The following is a 22,062-nucleotide window of genomic DNA, read 5'->3' as shown; positions in this document are numbered from 1 at the left end:
TAATTTTTACTACAGTACACTTCTACCAGAGATAATGTATAACATGTTATAATTCATAAAGCAAAAAATATTATTTATTTTATGCACAAACTGCTGAATATAAATACATTAGACTGACAGCATTTGAATATACATTCAATAAAAATTATGACACCAATGTTTCAATGTACAGAAAACTTTATTTGTAGTTATTTTGCACAAGGATGACAGTGTGGTTTTTACTGATGCTGAATATAGATATTTCTAAAACAACAAAAACATTTCTTTTTTCTAAAGAAAAAATAAAATGACTTGCATGAAAGTTATCATTCCTTGCATATTATATTGATGCACAATCTAAAATATTACTGTCGTAATTAAAGTTCTTTACATATTCAAATAGGATTAGTGCTCTTTACAGAGATTTACATATCTTTAATAAAATTACATAATAAAGACAAACATTTTTAGTATATAAAATTAATTATGTTAAAGTGTAAATAGCTAGTCACTTTACTACTTCTATTGGTATTTGATTCTGATATTAGTAGACAATGGATAAGAACAAAAACTACAGTAGGTGGAACAAACTATATGAAGCCTTGATACTGGAGAAATTATTTTGACACATTCTTGTGTCCTTTTCAGTTTCATGTTGTCAAAACTACTTTTTCCAATATTATGACTTCTGACAGTTTATTTTAGCCCTGTTATCAAAACTTAATTTCAGTTGAAGCCTAAAAGTAATCGTCTCTTAGTGGTTCTTATACAATTCAAATGCACCGATTCTGAGTTTGGATGACACCACTTTGGCATACTTGAGTGTTTTGAAATATTCAAGATAAAAGCCAAAACACAAAGTTCACATCTTTGCTTCTACTTGATCATAATCAAATATCTACAGTTAGAATTTTTAGAGCCATGATCTGAAATTTACTTCTATTTTATTCCTGAAATGACCAACAATCCAATGTGGCAGACAAGATCACTGAAATATTCCATTTTAAGCCCTTGTAGTTAAACGTTTTTGAATAAAATTATTTTCTCTATCAGCAGATAATTATCTTTAATTCCACCACAAATACATACTTGAAAATGAAATCACTTAATATTTTCCTTCAGTACAATTACAAGTTAAATAAAATTTGTGTACGTTATAGTTTTTGTTGCCAAACAGTTGAGGCTACAAATTACAAACATAAATTAACTTAGGTAGGCCTTTATCATTTAATTAATATTTGTATATGCCACCTCCTGTTAAATAATCTGAGATATACTATTGTTCCAATGATGTCATCAATGTATGCACTGACAGATGCACAAATACTATTTAGCAAGTCCATGAATACAAGTCTCTTTGAAGAGTGTTTGCTTTATTATTTGGTGACATTTTGCAGTAGTATGCTTTGAGTTACTTGCTAAATTTAATCTTGCAGAGATTTTTGCTCTAAAAAAGATCAACCATCAAACTGTCCTATGGGTATCATCAGTATGTATTTTGACCACTGATTACTTTTCACAAGGTTATTATTATAAAAAGTCAATTTTAAAACTTACTTGTGAATATCATTTGACAAAATCTATTTGGCTATATGAACATTTTTATAACATTCAACAAACCCAGTATCATTTATTATGGTCTAGCTCTCCAATCCCAAGTCAACAAGTTGTACTCAGTGTTACTAACAAGGTGTTTCTTATTAACATATTTTGACTATATCTGACAAAACATGTAAAATAATAATTAACGAGAACCACTGCCTAAAGTCATAGGTTGGATGTAATAGGCAAAAGAAGTACTTCAGAGGAAGTTCATCTTAGAGGATTCACTGCTAGATATAATTCACAATCTACTCACAAAGAAGCAGATGTTGTAATGATACAACAGATAGTGAAAGGTTGTCGAAAAGATGAAAGGAGTATTACCGTAATTTCAGAAGATGAAGATGTATTTGTGTTGTTTTTGCATCAATAAATCACCAACAATCTCACTTGTATGCTTCTGATGGAACCAGTCCATACACACCATACAGCCACTAACACTGAGCTAACTGCCTGTAAACATTCACATATTGCTCATGCCATTTCTGGATGTGATTCTACTGCATACATATGGAGAATAGGAAAAGCAACTGTTATCAAAGTGTTGTTAGAAGACTACAAACTTGATCATTTTGAAGATCCTCAGGCAGACATGAATGAGATCATTAGAGAAACAACCTCATTTGCAGCAAACATATTTGACAATACACCATGCCACCCGGTTAAGGAAAACTTCCATTAATACAATGGAGGCTGCTACAAAGATAAAGTATTTTCCAACCACATCAGAAGCCTTTGCTGAAAATGTCAAGAACATTCATCTTCAGACATGTTTATGGATAACAGAATTAAATGATCCAACTGTGTTTGGATGGCATGGCAGCATTAAATGATCCAATTGAGTTTGAATGGCAGAATTAAATGATCTGACTGAGTTTGAATGGCAGAATTAAATGATCTGACTGAATTTGAATGGCAGAATTAAATGATCTGACTGAGTTTGGATGGGAGCAGAACATACTGGCAAAGATGTCTGTTCCTGTTACATTACTAGCTGAAAAACCACTAGCTCTAACTAGAATACTTCAAATGATTTGCTGCGAGTCAAAAAGCAAATGATCTTATTCAACAGCCACATGCAGGTATGTAGGAAATTAGTTGTCTTGCAGTGTCTTCTGTGAATGTAGTAAATCAGTTGTCTTGCAGTATCTTTTGTAAGTGTAGTGAAAGGAATAGCAATTGCAATAACAGTTGGACTGAAGCAGTAGAGTATTATCTTGGAGAAGGTTCCAAATATAGAAGCTATGGACTAATATATGCATTGTATAGTTGATAGTCAATCATTAACATATAATTACTGTTATAAGAAGCGTTTAAATGCATATCAAAAAAAAAAAAAAAAGACACATGAAACCAAGTATGGACAAAATTAGTATAATTAAATATATATATATACACATTAGGCTGTCCAGAAATAAATACCAGAATTCTCATGATGACATTTAGAAGCTGATTATTGAATAACTTACTGTTGGTTGGTTGGTTTAATCCAATGTTTATTACTTACAAGGTATCCTGATTGTCTGCTGTTTCTACTCTACTCAGAGTAAGTTTCATAACCCTCAAGGCAGAATGAATAAGTCAGGTTTTTGTCTGATTTTCCTCTATGACTTCAAACTTGGATGAAGAGCTACCAAAACTACACAGAACATCAACCAGACATTCAGCCATGTATCTGTTACTGATGTACAATTCAACATTCATTCCAAAGGTTTTGACATAGAAATGCAAGTCTTGAGGACCACAGAGGATCATGGAAAGAAATCATCCTAAGATGGAAACAAATTAAGGGAAACAGTTGAGACAGACCCTCAAACAACAGTGCATGAGCTTGCAGAAAAACTAGGCAGAAGTAAATCAAGCATTGCTACCCACCTGAGTGCAATTGGAAAGACAAAAAAGTTGTATAAGTGAGTTCTGCATGAGCTGACTGAAGATCAGCAAAGTGGGTATTATGCGACTTGTTAAGGATGATGCTCCAAAAATTGAACAAACTGGGAAACAAGGTTCTATCTAATCCACCTTATTCCTCAGACTTTTCACCTAAAGATTTTTATTTTTTCAAACACTTTGACAAATTTTTTAACAATAAAAGCTTTCAAAACCAAGCAGATGCAAAAGAAGCTTTCAGGGAGTTCACTAACCACAGAAGCTCTGATTTCATATAGCAGGGGCATAAAAGCATCGTTACATGTTGGCAAAAGTGTGTTGAAGCAAATGGTGCTTCACTTTGATTAATGCATGTTTCACAACACTGGTTTATACTTTTCCAAACTTCACAGTTCAAGAACATTTATTTCTGGACAACCTAGTACGTTTACAATAATTCTACATTGTATTTGCATATTACCTCTCCTGAAAATACTGATCTAGAGATAAGGTTGCAGTATAATAGACATTTACCACATTATTATATGAAGCATTGATCCAAGAGCAATTAAATATACAAACCTGAAATCAGAGTTGTCAAGAGTCTAGATGAAGAAACACATTTTGTGATATTGCAAGTAAAAGCTAAAAGGAAAATATATATTTTAGTAACCATCTTGTATACATTGAAATACTTAAGAATGACAAAGTGGCATCATTCAGATTTAGAATCAAAACATCCATGTAGTATAAAACCAATCATTCAATACACAATAATTACAGGTCTGACACTAAAGATCCTCTATTTACTTTTTTTTTCGTTGTTGTTCTGTAACTGTTACCTACAATATTTTGATTAAATAGTAGGAACTCAACATTTAATTTTATCAATAAAAGAAATGACATATTTATATTAAATTCTAACACTTGTGAAAGTTTGCATGGCAGATTTACTTTTTGTAATCTGAAGTGAAAATTAAAAATAAACATTTTTTATTCCAATTAATCTAAAGATATCAACAATTTAAGTGTTGTAAATCATTTGTTATAACTGTAATACTGATTCGTGTATTAGTTCTCTCAGTCTGCATATAGACTAACATTAAAGCAATACTCTTATATGGCTTTTACTATTCTGATTTTCATTAAGTTAAACAGAATGTTGCCACGTAAAAGATCCTAAATAAAGTACCATTAAATCTACAACAATTATATGTATATGTATTTACTGTAATCACAGATAAGCAGTGAAAAACAGTGAAGGTTTTTGAGGCATTACTACTTATGAATTATTTTATTTACTCTTTGAAATACATGTTATATGGCAGCAGTGTCATTTCTTGTCATTGTCTGAGCAGAAAACACTTCATATCTAACTTAGCATACTATCCTCACTACATGTAAGACTTTCTTTTCATGTAACCCATTTTCTTCTAAGTTCTTTTTTCAGTGTGTCAGTGTCCATTTTTACCAGTTCTTTTTTAGGATCTTCTAATAAACATTCTGGATTTACTCTAAGCTTTGGAGAGACTATCATTTCACCATTTGGCTTAAGAAAAGTACCACTGTAATCACCTTCTTGTGGAAGACCATAGGGAAAAGTTATAGGTTTCACTTTAATGAGATGCTTCACACTCCACATAATTCGATTTATAGATGGTGTATTCTTCAAAATTGCATAGCTGCTTGGCTGTAAGAAAAATTTAAAATATTTATACCATTACAAGTTACAAGTGCTTTGAAATTAATATTTTCTCTACCTAAAATGTATTTCAAGTAGAGTCTCATCTCTCTACAAAACAATTCGATTGTGTGCCTTGATGGTACTCCCAAAAAGTTTTTTGTTTTTTTTGCATGAGCTAAGCCAGTGAAAGAGCTCTCACCTTTCAATAAAAAATAAGGTGTATAGTGTTAATCCATGTTGTTAATAAATATATCACAACCTTCCACTGACAGAAACAAATGCATAACAACCTCCCTTTGCAACTCTTTGAAGAAACCAAACTTCATTCTTGGCATGTAAAATAAATACACTGGAAATGGTAATGTAATGTGCATTGTTCTGTGGAAAGTATCTATCTGAAAGACATTTTCAGGTATCAATAATTTTAACTCAAGACTATACTACTTACCTCTCCACAAAGCAACCACTTATAATCCCATACTGAAAAGAGAGAGGAGGTGCCAGTGTGAAACAAAGAAATTAATACAACATTTGTTCTTTTATCTTCCATTTTCAGCAAGAATAATCTGTGCCAAATATTACTGGTAGTCTAGACTTTCTTTAAAAAGAACAATATATTTTAATAAAGAGTTAGAAGGGCAAGTCAAATTTGGTGGATGCTCAAATACTCTATATATAAAGAGGTCAGCAAATTTTAGAAGTGTGGCTAAATTAATTAATCAAGCCATAAAGCATGCAAGAAATCTACAAATATACAGGATCAAACATGCATCCCCATAGTTCATGGCCAGTTTGAATTGGTCTATTCACAGTGTTGGTAGTGACTTCTACCACTCTTCTTCCAGGATAACACTTCTACCTTATTTTCAATCAAAATTCACATCCACTCAATCTCATATCAGTGGCATTAGATTGACCCAAAGAGGAACTCTGCGCATTTATAAAACCACAGTGTCTTGTTCCTGGGAAAGCAGGGCCTACTCAACTAAAAGAGATTGGGAAGGAATTATCTGATATACATAAGGTCATTCATGTAAAATAATCTGATGTAACTAGGAACAGAAGGAGCTGTTATGGGTGATAGTTAAGCCTCTTTTTCTTTCAAACAACTAGAAAAATCATATATGTACTGCCAAATCACTCTTGCAGAAAAATCCATCTCAAAATCAGCACAATGTAATTGCAGATGGACTTAATATCTTTCTTTTATCCCTTACTCAATGTAGTCTTTGTGATAGATGAGTATTCTTTGTGAAGCAACAGCAGCCAGTCAGTGAGGTTAGTATTTTTCTTTGGGGTAAAAGCTGAAACCCGAAGCTTAAACCGCCAGAACCTCACCTCCTTAGAGTCTTTGAAATTATCAGAAAATAGCACCTAGGTGGAGACAAAACCTATATGCTGATAAAATAAAAATGTGACATATGTACTATGATACAAAAGTAGTTTAGATCATGCACACCTGTACTTGCAGGATTTATCTCTTCCACCCACTTAGAGCACGAACCAAAACAGGATGGGTGAGAACCATTACAATTAATACAATCAGGATCTGTTTCATACTCATAAGCATTGGGGTCCTTGCCACCACAATGAGCACATGTCAAGGAGCCATAACATGATGTCTTCAAGTGATCAAACTGCTAACACTGAAAACATCTCGAAGGGTACAAAATATATGGCCATGCCTTGCACTTAAGATAACCTGCCTTGATGGTGGCAGGTGGACGTAGTGATATAAACATCAAAATTAGGACATTGGTCAGCATCATAATTCCGTCTTTGTGAGTGGAGATATGCCTTACTGCAGAAACTCTTTGGGTGGAGAAGCCAGCGAAGATCTCTGACTCGGGATGTTCTTCAAATCCATCTGAATAAAAACTCCTTGTGACAAATTGAGAAAAGCATGGGGAGTAACCTCAATGGGTATATTCGCAATGGCCTTTGAATGCAAGGAGTTAACTGTGTTTAGGAGTAAATGTTTCCATCAATATAGCACAGAGCAAAGCTTTTTCACTGACTTAGGAGAGCCAGCAAGTCCCTCTAGTCCATTCTGAATAAAAAAGGGAGGCATTTACCCTGAAGATTTGTCTGACAAGGAATGAAGTATAAGAAAATGAAGTACAGGTGTAACAAAGGTTGAAGATTGCTACTCAAAATCTTCAAAAAGTGGTTTTTTACATATGGTCTGTTTTTTCACTATTTTATTTAAATTTTTTATTTGGAAGATCCATAATAAAGAAAGAATATTTTGGTGCCCACTGAACCCATTCACCATGAAGTCCTATGAGGGGATGTACTACAGTGCCAAACAAGGACACTGCAGCAACACCAGGGTTTCATGAGCACTAAACCTAAACACCAGCATCAAATACAGTGTCTATAATACCCACTGAGAACATCCAACACAGGTACTTGGTTGATTCCAGCCCACGTAAACCAGCCAATTGACCCTGATGGTGGCCCACCTCAAAACTAATCATGTACAGGAATTCAAGGCCAAAGTAGTGTATTAAGGTTGGACCACTTAACCACCATGATCATCTCCTCCCCTTCATGAATCACCACTCACAACAAAAGTGGGTGTATGTTTAGATCCCAGTGGAGGTTAACCTGAAGGCTATTGCTGCTCTTACTGACATATGAGGAAAAATCATCCAGGGTACCATGTAGTTGGGTCCCAACTTCACCCTTTTCTCCAAGAGTAGAGAAAAATGTCTTGAATGCTCTGGAGAAATAACCTCTGTCTACCACACCAATGAGTGGAAACCAGGAATGGTAAGAATTTACTAGCTCCACTGGTACAATACAAGAGAGAGTAATTTGCACTGAAGAGTCCTGATAGTTAATAAAATAACCAATAAAAAAATTGATCCCCCCTCTAAGATGTGCCCAGAGAGTGTTTGTTTGTTTGCTTTTGAATTTCATGTAATGCTACATGAGGGTTATCTGCACTAGCCATCCTTAATTTTGCAGTGTAAGACTAGAGGGAATGCATCACCACCCACCACCAATTCTTGGGCTACTCTTTTACCAATGAATGGTGGGATTGACCATCATTTCATAAAGCCCCCATTGATGAAAGGGCAAGCATGTTTCATGTGATGGGGATTCAAACATGCAACCCTTAGATTAGGAGTCAATCTCCTCAACTACTCGACCATGCCAAGCCTCCCAGAGAGAGAGACGAGAAGGTGTGGAACATTATATATCAATGGGAGATCACACTACATTTGATCCAAATATAATCTTCACTCTTTATGACAGTGTCACGAACATGAAAGAATCCCAGAATATCACTGACCAATGAATGGGATTCCAAGCATCAAGCTACTATGGCATGACAGACAGTAGTGGTAGTTTGACCCAATCCAACACCAAGTGGTAACTGTAATAGGACATCAGATCTACAAAAAGTAGAGGACTACCTACCTATTCATTTGAAAATGGAAACTGGTGGAGAAGAAGAGCTTCCATACCAAAATACATTGCCACTTGCAGAGAATGGTCAGCAATATCAGATGAAGGATAAATGACAAAATATTTGGCAGCAGATGCATCAGTAAGAGAGAAAGGGAGGGGTTGTAGGACACGGAAGACAAGAACATAACTTAAAAAAAAAAAAGAAAAGAAGAGAACAATGATATCTCATATCCACAGTTGAGAATGAGACTACATTGCATAGAAAGCTCATCCAAGTCCTCATCATCCTGCTCCTCAAAAGGGGAAGTAGTGGTTGATGTACATGCATCAAGTAAGCCATCTTCCAGTACACAAAGACCAAATATTCTTCAGCTAGAAGCATCACACCTGAAGCCATCATGATAGGATGTTGTTCACTTGACTTGAAATTGTGAATTCAAATTAATTCTCCCACGTGCAAGAATAATACACATAAAATAAATGAAAATAAGTTAACATGAAGCTGTAATGAAACCACACAAAAAAGATAAACAAAATGATAATAAAATTCAAATTCAAAATAAAATATATTTGTGAAGTTCAAAAGTGAAAGCAAACTTTACATTTCAAAGGTCAATGAACACAAACTTAAACAAGCAGCAAACAAAAGTACTGATCTCTGTTGTGCTAAATAGTTAGTGAATTATGGGTTCTACTAAACACTCACATTCTACTGGGTGAGAGAAGGTTGTTTGACTTGAGGAACCAAGATCTTATAAAGACAGCTTGTCAAAGTAACTGGACAGTAGTTCAAAGGAATCTTGGGATCCTTCCAAGGTTAGAAAAAGAGAGTACAATAGTATAGCATCAAGCACCAGGAAAAACATTCTCCTGCCAGATCTGGTAAAAACAACCAGAGGAATAGTAAGAGAGGCAAGAGAGAGATGGTGCAGCATCTCATAATGAACATCATCGGGTTCAACGGATGTACTGCTAGAACAATGAAGAGCAAGCTTCAGTTCCACCAATATAAAGGTGTGATTATAGTCACAGAGATGATCAGCCAAAAAAGAAAGAGGCAATTACTTTGCCCATCTTGATAGCTAAGAAGGTGGGGAATGAAGCAGAAGTGCTTTAAGTGACTGAACCATTGACACTGAAAACATCTGAGAGGGTTGGGAATGTATGGCCATACCTTACAGTTCAGATAACCTGCTTTGACTGTGGCAGAAGGATGTGATGGTGTAAACGTCAGTATCAGGATATTAGTGCCTACTAATTTCCTCTTTGTGAGTGGAGATTTGGCGCACCGCAATAACGGTTTGTCTGGAGAAATCACTGAGGTTCTCCAGCTCAGGAATGTTCTTTAAATCCTTCTCAACAATAACTCCTCTGGAAGAATTCAAAGTTGAATGGGGAGTAACCTAGATGTGTATGTGGCCAATGGCCTTCAAATTAAAGAGTTTGGTATGTTGAAGATGTTTCCACCAAAATGTCTCCAGATTAAAACTTCTTTACTGACTTAGAGGAGCTAGCAAGCTAATCTAATCCCTTCTGAATAAAAAAGGGGGACATCTGCCCTAAGGATTTCTCTCATTAACTATACAGCAGAAACATACACATGTGGTCCTTTTCTGATAATCTGTTTTTAATTTTCAAATTTTTCATTTTTACTTATTTTTTCATAAATGGTGGCATCCATAATAAAGACATTACATTTCAGTGCCCACCCACCTTTAAGCCTTATGAGGGGACACACTTCAATGCCAAACAAGGACACTGCAGCAGTACCAGGATTTTGTGAGCATTATATCCAAACACCAGTACCAAATACAATGTCCACAACACCTGTTTAGAATGTCCAACATTGGTACTCAATTGATCCTAGCCCAAATGGACCAGCCAACAGACCTTAGGGAGGGCAACCAAAGGCTACCTGTCTACAGGAATTTTAGATCAAAATGGTGTGTTAGGTTTGGACCTCTCAACCACCAGGATCCTCTCCTCCCCTACACAGGTCTTCACACACAGCAAACATGGGTGAATGTTTAGATCCCAGAGAGGTAAACTGAAAGTACAGAACCTTCTCTGAGAGGTCCCTTCATCACATACAGGAATCCACCTCAATGGGAGAAAGAAAGGAAATTAGTTTTTAAAACACATTCAAGAATACACAAGATTTGACTAACAATACTGATGTTCAGAAAAAAATAAAATAAAGAACAATTTATTTAACATTAAAGAATAAGATAAATAGAAAGAATCTAAAATTTAAAAACCTGCAAATACAGTCTATAAAAAAGTAAGTAAACAGTGCTGGAGATACTGTAGACATTATTTACTGAAACTTCAAAACCCTGTTATAACTTCACCAAAGGTATTTCAAGATAACAGCTTCCTTACATTTTTTTATTATCCTTATTTCCAGGTTTGTAAATTCCTATTTTTTTTTTTATTCTTGTTTCTTGGCATTTTTATGCTCACAATGAGCAAAGTATTACTTGACATACTCTGATGATAATAAACTCTTAGTAGCTAGCTGATATGGTCCATGATGATTTACTAGTTTAAGGTGTAAAACATTAAACAGCAGACGACAATTTGTTTGAGAATTAGTGAGCACTTATAGTTTCTGTGTAACTAAATTTTTTATATATAATGCATAGTTATGAACAAATATATGCCTAAATTAAAACACAAACCCCCTATACATGCATGTATAAAATATTAGCAGTTACATAACAGCCTTTCAAATCAAATATACATATCTAAACCATTGCTTTAAATAATGCTTTGTGTCTTTTAAAGTAATTATTGTACATGCGTGTGTAATAAAATTTAACAATACATGTATTTATTTATTTTTACTCCTTCACTTCATGCATGATATTGAGATTGGCTCCCTAAAGACACTGATTGTATAGTGTACAAAGCATTGAGTATCTACATATTACAGTTGCCTAACATTAATCTACTATTGGCTGGTAATTTCTGTTTGACCCTGCAAAAGATTTTTTGAGGAAAACAAAATATATGTAAGAAACCTAATTTCAAGGGGTAGTTATAACATAGTTTACACTATAATTGTGATGTTTTTTTTCTCCTATATTTTACCCAAGGTTTCTTTTCTTTGCAAGCCTAACATGCATGCTAATTTTGTGCATTTACATATGTGTACAGCCTTAGCAGGCCATAGTAAAGGTTGTAAAGTGTTGTTTGGACCAAACCATCACTGTTTAAGATGTTTTTGTCCAAATGTTCTATCACAATTTTGTACAATTCTTTGTGATCCCCATTATTAACCATTATTTTGGTTCATGATACTGTTACACAAATTATAAATTATAATGTAACACTATGTGAAAAGCAATTTTACACTTTGTTCAACATTAAATATTACAATTATATAAATACAAGTTAGAAACACAAAATAAAAACACAATAAATTAGCACTTTACTGTGGTAAACAGCTTTAGTGGCTTTGCCATAATTTAAAAAGAAAGAAATATAATGCCTACATAGCTGAAAGACAGTATGTCAAGTGGCAACTGTAACAAATCCAATTAATTATCAAGACAAAAAAAAAAAGATAATTTGAGAAATTATAATGACAAAATTTCAATTATTTTTACAGTTGGAATAATCAAAAACAATTATTACCAAAAATCCTTATTTTAATTAGTGTATTATTTTCATGACAATAATCAATGTGATCATGACTTTGAATAACAAATAATTTTATATGACACTATTCAATGGGTTCATTGCCAATTCATTATATCAATTAAACACCCAGATCTAATAATGTGTACTGAAATATAAACAGACTTCCTTTTTACAAGTAAGACTCGTCTACTCAACTACGTTCATATAGCAAGACAATTTTCATTCCTATGGATTAGAGTACAACTGGTTATGTGAAATGCACATAACTTGTCATCTTTCCTTTCTTATGCAAAATTTTCTCATTAATAAATATTAAGTTGATGATGTGACAATCTGATATATTTTTTTTAAATATACAAGCTATTACCCTATGTATTTAATAATTTGTATACCATTTCATTTTTTCATCTGGTGAAAAACATTAATTCTAAAGATTAACAAATGGTTATGACTAATTTTTCTTTACCTTTCCATCTAATTTCAAGTTCTTCATGACCAACTTTTCCCAGTATGGTCTACCATTCAAACTTTTAACTCGCTGGACTAAATGTAATTTAGCTGGATTGAATGAACCTTCTTTTATATTTCGGATATCCTTCACTTGCTGAAATATTCTATCTCGTTCTTCCTCTGCATCTTGAACATAACCAACAAACCTTAAGTTTGACCATTCTGGCTTAAAAACCTGATGTCAAAAGAAAAGCAATTACTAGTAAAATTAAAAATAAATTAAATACCCAATTAAAAAAACCAGCAAACAGAAAATGCAACAGTTTTTAAAACCCCAGTTTTTTAATGCCAATGAAAAATAAGCACATGTGATAATACTCCAACTTCATTTTGTCTAATGTAATCTACCATGGCCAAAGATCAATGGTATTGTTAACTTGTCTTATTGAGAGATATATTTGGCCAACAGAAAATAGTGTTGTAAAAATTACCAAAAGTTTTTACTGTGATTTAATATCTAATCCTAGGTGGTTAGTGTTAGTAGCTACATTATAACCCTATTAACTGATTACACTTGATTAACCAACTGGTTCAGTGTTTCTCAAACTATAGCACCTACAACAAAAAATAAATAAAAAAAACTGTGAGACAGGTGCTGCTCCCTAGTAAGTGGTTCAAATTAGTTGCAGTGAAAGATAACAGTATTTCCACAACAAGACAGGGCGAGCAAATTTGGTTACAATATTTTGATCACTTGGAAAGATGGAATAATCAATAATAAAAATAAATAGAAACCCAAATTTCAGTTAGTTGTTTCCATAACAATCAATTTAATTGTAATTTCAAGTAATCAACTGTTGAAATAATCAGAAACACTAATTTTGATTAGTTAAATATTTTCATGCTAATTGATATAAATATTTTCATTAATAAATTGCTAGAATAATACAAATAGCAATAATCCTAAAAAATAATTTTGATTAATCAATTAAACAGCATATTTGATTAATTGATTAGTTTATATGATACTAATTGATGTAACTGTTGTTGATAGTGAGTGTTCATACTGATTAATATATTAAACTGACAAGTTCTGCTGTCATGTTTGCATGTTACTAATTAGTGGACCATACTTTGATGTTATAAGCCATAAAACTTAAGTCTCATTAATGAAATATATAACTCACATTGAACCAGAAAATTATATAATGAAGTTTTTCTTACCAAGGAAAAATCTTGTAGGCAGCAATGTACAACAAACAAATGTTGATGAAATGGTATTAAATACATTTCTTACTTAAAAAAACCTGCACTGAGGCAAGAACAAATGATGTTAAGTTTATCAATAGTTTTATTATGATGTAATAATAACACATCTACTATTAAAACAATGAATCATGTTTAGTTAGCTCCAGCATTATACACCTTATTGTTCAAAATATTTAAAAGATGTAGCATCATTACATTGCCAGAGCTTAAATACAAGTTCCCAAACAAATATTTAAGATTAAATGTTATCTCAGACAGTAAAAGGGTTTTGAACAAAGTTAATGTTTGCCTTACTTGAAAATATATTCCAGAATATTAATATACTCACCATTCTGCATCACAATGAGCTGTTACCTTGAGTGTGCACATGCAAGTGAATTCCTGAGCATGCCACAAGGCTTGAACAACACTCCCACCCCCTACATGTCAACTTCTATTGTGTCAGCCCATGATGTAATCATCATTAGATTACAGCCTTCCACCAATGTGAGAGTGGTATATTCTCCATGCAGAGTAATTCCTGTGAGCACAAGTATTTGAACATTGGCTCATTCTTCATAAGACACACTAAATGCTCCAGAAGTGGATATGGTGGTGATATAGAGAGGCAAACATCTATCTGAAATACATTTTCACATAAGGAAAATGTTAATTCAGAAACACTTTTGTGTACTGGTGGAGTACAGGTTGGTGCAAAGAAATTACAAAGATGAGTTCCTTCCTAAAATCAGCAACAGAATGGGGAAAGTTCATAGAGTGTGACATTAACAAGACAAGGGAGAACTTAACTTGCAGAGGCAGCACACGGTAAGAAACTGCAACCAACTCAAGCAAGGAATACTCTTCAAACAATGTCGTTGTTGTATTCATTGTATGGAGAAGAATTAAAGTTAAAAGTACCAAAAAAACTGTTTGCATAGTGCTAAGGTAACACCACAATACATAAGACTGCTTTACTAGCCACAATCTCAAGTGTGCAGCTGAGCACAAGTTCAAAGTAAGGCTAGGACTACAATTTAGACTGACCCATATACAAGAAATATTAACTGCAATAAATCACTTGGAGCAAGAAGCATTCAAGACCTGTGTCCTGAAGCAAATCCAAAACTCATTTAACTGGAATAAACTACCAGAAATGACTTAATTTATAATGTGGTGAAGGGTGTTCTGTACTAAAGTTTCAACCCTGCTTTTCAAATGAAGAACACATTCACTTGGTCTCATACAAGTGAGACTGGATAATCCAATATCAACTTTCCCAGTGATTTCAAACTCCACTAGAAGAAATGGAGAGGAAAAAAATTTGTAGGGGATAACTTTGGAGAGGTGTTTGAACTGTGTCATCAGGCACAATCACCAATCACCTATAATTAGGCCATACATTGAGAGAAAGTGCAATGGGTTACTAAGATGAAAAAGAAAAGCCATGAGCCAGGTGTAAAGGCAAGCCTACACCTAAGGCTTTTTTTTTTTTTTTTTTCAGAAATGAAAAAACAACCTGAAAAATAAAATAAATAGATACCCTGAAGCAACCTCATTTCAATAGCAGGCATTAAGCACAGGTATTTGCCCCACTTTATGAGGATTTTGGATAAGTACACTTTGTTAGGCAACACTAGCAACTTCATGGGAAAAAACCTGATGAGCCCAATAAGCCACAGTAGAAGTCCACGAGCAGTCAAAGAGGAAGAGCAGAGACCCCACAGGACCAGGACCAAGGGGTGAGACCAGAAACAAATCACTTCCATGACTTACAATGACCAGCTCTCAAAAGAGGACAATAGATAGTTATAAGAAGGCAAGGGAGAGAAGGGAAGTCTCAGAAGGCCATTAAAAAACTAATGGGGTCCCCTTCAAGGACATTAAAACTAAAGTGACAAGAACTAAATACTGAAGAGCTGTATCAGCTCAAGATGTCAACATACAAGAAATATCCTCAAAACCACATTACAAAGAAAAGTTACAAGACAGAGGGATGTAAAAGTAAAAAGTAAGAAAACCTGATAAAGGTCAGCCAGAAACAAATAAACCAATATAAAATGGACAAAATAGAAGAAATCTGCATGGAAGCTGGTAAACAGGTATGTGCAATTTGTTCCAACAACACTGATAGGCTGATAACTGAAAGACTCCACATGAAGGTGATGCATATGACAAAGCAAAGAAGCTGGATAAGAAAATAATACAAATGGATAGAGATAAACAACAAAAAAAAGAAGGGGAAATTCTTAAATTGAAAGAAAAATACGAAGTGAAATAGGCTTATGTAATAAGGGAGTCTGAGGAGAAAACTAAAGCATGTACTTGCAGAATCCAAGCAATGAAGGAAAAAAACCTAGGACTGCCTTATCCACCTCAGAAAAAAAGAGAATGAAAATCAAAAGTAGATATGGAAACCAGAGTAGTTAATAACAAAACGAAGTAGGTTCAGCCAAAGTAACAGAAGCAGGGGTCAGAAATCCTGGATCTGAGATAAAAATGAAATAAATCATGTTGTGCACAATGCAGTAATATCACTGACCATCAGAGTATCTCTAGTCACCATTACAGTGTTTGATAACTCCTGTGAAGGAATGCTATAAACCTTGGGAGATGGAACAAATGGAATAAATATATAATAAAATTAATCCCTGAAACTAATGTTGTGGTGATCTATCTCTGTAAAACAACTAGAAGATGGACTTTTTTATCAGTTAGAGAAGGACCCAAGTATGGTAATGGTGAATAGGCTTAATAATGATAAAGAATACTGGAAAAAGCCCATACGTAAGGTTAGATAAAGGGAAGAACAAACAGGATGCATCTCCAAAAGAACAGTCACTTAACAAGAAAACCAACTTGAATATACTTCAAATGAAAATTCTAACAAATAAGTTTCAATTAGTATAATATAACCACATAATATAACTCATATAATTAAAAAAATTAAGAAAAGCTACAAGATTTATAGTGATGAAAGGTTAAAAGTTAACATCTTCCTAAACTGAAGATGTATTTCCAATGATACTTACCTCTACTGACAATATAACTTTTCTTTGACATCAGCTTTGCCTATCTAAGCATTGGTCTCATATGCTCCAGTATTTTAGTTTTAATTTGGCTTACTGGATAGGACAGCTGAGATGGAACAACAGGTCTCTTGTTGTCCTTAAACATTATATTCATCTTCCTGACAACAGTAATATGGGAATTCATACTCAAATATATAATGTCTATTTTCTTTTTCTTTATTACAATTAAATCCACAAGGGAACACCAAAATTACATTATATATATATATTATGTCCAATAAGAAAAAGTAATTACATTACCAACATGAGGTGTTGATATACAGTACCAAGAAAGAGGGTGCATTGACAAGGGTGGAGAAATTTGCAAATCAGATATTGCCAAGGGCAGTTAAGTGGGGTATAAAAGACTGGAGCATGTATGACCAATGCTTAGACAGATAAAGCCAGTGTTGAAAAATAGCTATATTAACAGTGGATAGTATGTTTTGGAATAGTACAGACATTAATTACAGTAAATCTTATAAAAATATATTTCAAAATAAACACTAAAAAGGAAAGAATGAGCTCACATTCAAATGCCAATGTTTATGGAGAATACTATAGAAAACAAATATTAAAATAACTAACTAAATACTTACAGCCAAAAATATTAACAATAAGATACCCAACTGAAGAAACAATGCATTACAGTTAAGTGTTGTTTGTGTGAAATACTTTTCAAACAAAAACAAAAAATTGAAACTGAAGTAAGCTGTCATGTGATGACAATTATATTGAGCCATTGTATATCATACTTTTTCCATTAAAATATTCGACTAAGAAAACAGGTAAGGTAATTCTGTATGGATAAGCCATATGCCAAGAAGACTCCTTGAACAAAAATCTTTCTGATATAATATGCACAGCATTTGATCAAGAAATTTACAAGTTATAGACAAAGAAACCCAAACATATATATATGTGCATATACTTGATTTAATGCAAGCTAGCCCTCATATGTACTTTTATTCTGGTTGAAAATTTTTTAAAAAACTAACGAGACACAACATTACACCTAATTCTAAATTATTGCATGTTAATGAATAAAATACCAACTCTTCTTCAATTACAATCTTTTTCAACTTTTCCCAACTAAATATCATGTCTTACAAATACAAAAAACTCTTTCACATATAACTAAAACAAAATATTTATTGTGCTTATAATTTTAAATTAAGAAAGATCAACTTGTACCACATTAGCTCCTGAGCATACATTACAACACATCACCAAACCCACACAGCAAAGATTTAAACTTGTATTGTTATTCACATTAACAAAGCTATATATCTCATGTCTTTCCCAGGCTATTATATTCCAATAAATTTTTAAAAAATTCACATTTTAATAACTACACACCTTGTGGGTCAATAAAGCTTTTACATTTCAACTAGATGTTTAGCCTTTAAGTTTATTTACATGATAATGCATACCAATATTTCAATAATATTCAAAAACATAACTTAAAACTATAATCAGAATACACTTTGACCTTCAAAGATTCAGAACACATTACTTAACACAGATTCAAATTTTCAATGATGCAAGACTACATAATCCAGCAGTGACCATCACAAGAAATACAAATTTGTATTTGATTGAAAGTCATTATCTTAGAGGTATTATACATAAATAAAATAAAACATTATTTACTTTATAAATACATGGTACAGTACCCATGCTTTTATAAAATACGCATTATCTATGTACTTGCCACTGAAGTATTTAATGAATTACATGATAAGATTAATTAACTATAAGTCATAAGTAATCAATCAAACCACATAATTGATTAAATATGAGCAGCAATGATGTTGATTATTGTTATATAAATTAATCACTAAATCAAAATTGTTTCTGATTACCTCTTTTTTATTATGCTAATAACTGATTAATTAAAATTTCAGTTAGATGGACTATCACAAAAATAATCAAATAAACAAAGTTAGTGTTTCCCATTACATCTGTTTTCAGTTATTTCAACAATCAATTATTGGAAATTATAATTATACAATTAATGAACTAGCTGAAATTATGGTTTGCAATTATTCCAACTACCTATTTCTCATTATATTCTAGTTGTTACTGCCACTAATTTTGAATTTCTCCCAAAAAGGAATGTACCGAGCCAAAGACCCCAAACAACATTTGTTTTCTCTTGCTTATACACTCTTGGTTTGAAGAACACTGTACTGATTGTCAATGGGGCCATTTACCAATCAACTAGCATATACTGCTAACTGACTAGTTCTACAGGGTGGCCCGTAAGTCCCTACCCATCCATATGTTATTATGTTATATTCAATTATGCATGTATTATAAATTTTTCTTTTTTTCCAGAGAAATATGGCCAATGTAAGCCCATTTACACTTGAAGAACGTATTGTGTCTCACAGAACATGGCGTTGCATAATATTATGCAGCGAGAATGAAAGACAGCACACAGATACACTGGACACATAAGATATATGGATGGGTAGGGGCTTACGGGCCACCCTGTAGTTGCAATATAGGAGAAACTTATTTTAGCCAATCAAAACAAATGCACTTGACTTCAGCAAAACAAAAGTTTACATAACAGTCCCTCATTTCAAGCAAGTTATCAATCACAGTCAAAGCCACTTAATGATTTAATATTTCTACTTTATGAAATGTATTAAACTTAATAATGAATACACTGTAGCACAGAACACAGTAACAATTTGATGAGAAAACAAATACAAACATTCAGTTGTAACAAAACGTTTCCAGACGGCATGTAACAATATTAAAAAATATTTCAAACTGCAATCCCAACCCCACAGTACAATACATTATAAGAGGCAATGTGGCTACAAAAAGCTTCCACCAACTAATTTTACTGAATTGTAAAAAGTACATATCTTAAACTGAGTCGTTATCACTTCAACATCAATATCTAGTTGTTGGTTTTATTTAATAACTAGTTCTTACAACTAATAAAAACCAATTTGTTCATATCTTCTTACTTATTCCTAACTTGAAAATTATTTTACTGTAAGTTATAGTGTAACTCTTCATAATACATTTAATCTTGTAACTTGTAGTAAAAGTAAGATGTTGGTTTACAAGCAGATATAGCTTTTGGATAAGATTATAAATGTAATTATTCATATACTAATCATTAAAATATTATCTTACATTTCGTTGCATCATATGGTTTCTACACAAGCTCTGTCCAATAAACAAAATATTACTAAAATTTAAACTGCCAGTTATTCTATAAACTAGATGTCTAGGAACCGCCATATTGTTTCAAGCTATTTGAGTAAAAACTCAAGAATTCTCTGAAATCGCCGTGGATACAAGCCCTAAAAAATCAACAATATTCTTGTAATATGTTCAGTAGCTACTACAATTTGTTCAAAATTCTTTATATATTTTGGACAATTTTCTCAGAGTCAGATTTACTACCTATTTGTTGATTTTTATCATCTTGTATGTAAAAATATATATTAAAAATTCACGAAGATTGTGATGTGATGTTCACAAATATTAAAAAAAAAAATCTTAATTTTATTTCGCAAAGAAATATTCAACATAAATATATTCATTCATAAAGGGCCAGGCATGGCCTGGTGGGTTAAGGCGTTCGACTCGTAATCTCAGGGTCGCGGGTTCGAATCGCGGTCGCGCCAAACATGTTCGCTCTTTCAGCCGTAGGAGCGTTATGATGTTACAATCAATCCCAAGGGTGGGTGATGACTAGCTTCCTTCCCTCTAGTCTTACACAGCAAAATTAGGGACAGCTAGCACAGATAGCCCTCGTGTAGCTTTGCGCGAAATTCTAAACAAACAAACCATTCATAAAGAAAAAAATAAATTATGATATTCTCTATGTTATTACAAAGAAGTATAAACAAAAAATAGTTAAACTGTAAACGCTAATCATTCCTTTTCAGTACCAATTACAACTGTAATAATGTATGCGCAAAGAGTCACCTTTCGCTTTAAGCATAAATTAAAATAAACAAGATTCCTTTCAAAACACTTTTATTCCTAAAAATAAACTACAGTAACATGTTCTCTGTTGGAATAAAATCAACGAATAGAAAAATCAAAAGTGATTTATTTAGGTTCCGAATACAAGTAGATGACAGTGCACACATCGGCTTTTACGTAATTAACCTTTCCTTCATATGAGCATCTACCTCAAAATGTGCTGATGTTTATTGTTTCTCTTTTCAGAGAATAGATAGTTGTTTTGCTAGTACTGCTAATCTGTTCCTTTTTTCTTCACTCCTGATACTAAACAAGAAATGAGCAACTGTTTTGAAACAGTTAAGTTTTTTTCATTACCTGTTTAAGCCATTTAGTTTGTTTTGAATTTCGCGCAAAGCTACACTGCAAAATTAGAGACGGCTAGCGTAGATAGCCCTCATGTAGCTTTGCTCGAAATTCAAAAACAAACTTTTAGGAAATTCAAATTCAGTGACTTTATCCTTTATGTTTCTCTCATCCCAAGCGCCCAACCAGTCAATTACACCAGTAGTAATTGCTTTCCCCGCCACTTATAATATAGGGATAAAAAATGGTAAAGTTTCCTTTTTGTTTTAATGTTATTTTTTCTTATTTTAATCTTCCTTACGTCTTTTGTATTGTTGTTAAAACCATTTTATAATTTGGTTTTTAGATTAATCTATTTGAAATAAAACAACTTCTTGCTTTTTGTATGTTGTTTTTAATTTTCCTTAAGAATTAGCCTTCACCCGTGTTCCCTGAGGTCGTCATGGGCATGAAGATAGTCCAGAGTTACCTCCTGTACCATACCAACTTTTCCCTCCTACCATCTGGTATATGGATCAACAAACTCTGAGTCTAGTAAAAAAGAAGTACGTGTTGGGAATTCCCTGTATGCCTAGTATAGATACTAGTAAAATATTTAAACTGAACAATGCAATATTGTATATCATCGAGAAGGATAAATTCACAAATATAACAACTTATATAAGTATCTGTATCACCGCTTGCAATGAGAATGACCGACACTACGTCGAACAATTTGTATGGTTTATAAGCTTTGTTCAAACAAAGAGATTATTACAAAAGACGTACTAAACATTTAAGTAAAAATGT

General features: G+C 33.0%; 1 protein-coding gene across 10 annotated transcripts in view; it reads right to left on the bottom strand.

The window, feature by feature from the left end:
* Positions 1 to 22,062, bottom strand: part of LOC143244279 (large ribosomal subunit protein uL30m-like) — a 70,305-nt gene that overhangs the window by 14,232 nt on the left and 34,011 nt on the right. For 6 of the 10 annotated variants that reach the window (XM_076488640.1, XM_076488644.1, XM_076488641.1 and 3 more), the window contains 2 exons: positions 12,666 to 12,884; positions 4,730 to 5,140 (listed from right to left, as the gene is read on the bottom strand). In XM_076488640.1, coding sequence (XP_076344755.1) covers positions 4,865 to 5,140; positions 12,666 to 12,884 — 495 coding nt within the window. In that variant the 3' untranslated portion in view covers positions 4,730 to 4,864. Of the gene's footprint in view, positions 1 to 4,032; positions 5,141 to 12,665; positions 12,885 to 14,246; positions 14,373 to 20,127; positions 20,298 to 22,062 lie in introns of those variants that run through there. The other 4 variants (XM_076488645.1, XM_076488647.1, XR_013025007.1 and 1 more) reach the window with 4 other exon arrangements.

This window comes from Tachypleus tridentatus, chromosome 2 (genome assembly GCF_004210375.1).
Source record: "Tachypleus tridentatus isolate NWPU-2018 chromosome 2, ASM421037v1, whole genome shotgun sequence".
Classification (NCBI taxonomy): domain Eukaryota; kingdom Metazoa; phylum Arthropoda; class Merostomata; order Xiphosura; family Limulidae; genus Tachypleus; species Tachypleus tridentatus.
This window is presented reverse-complemented; position numbering and strand designations above follow the sequence as displayed.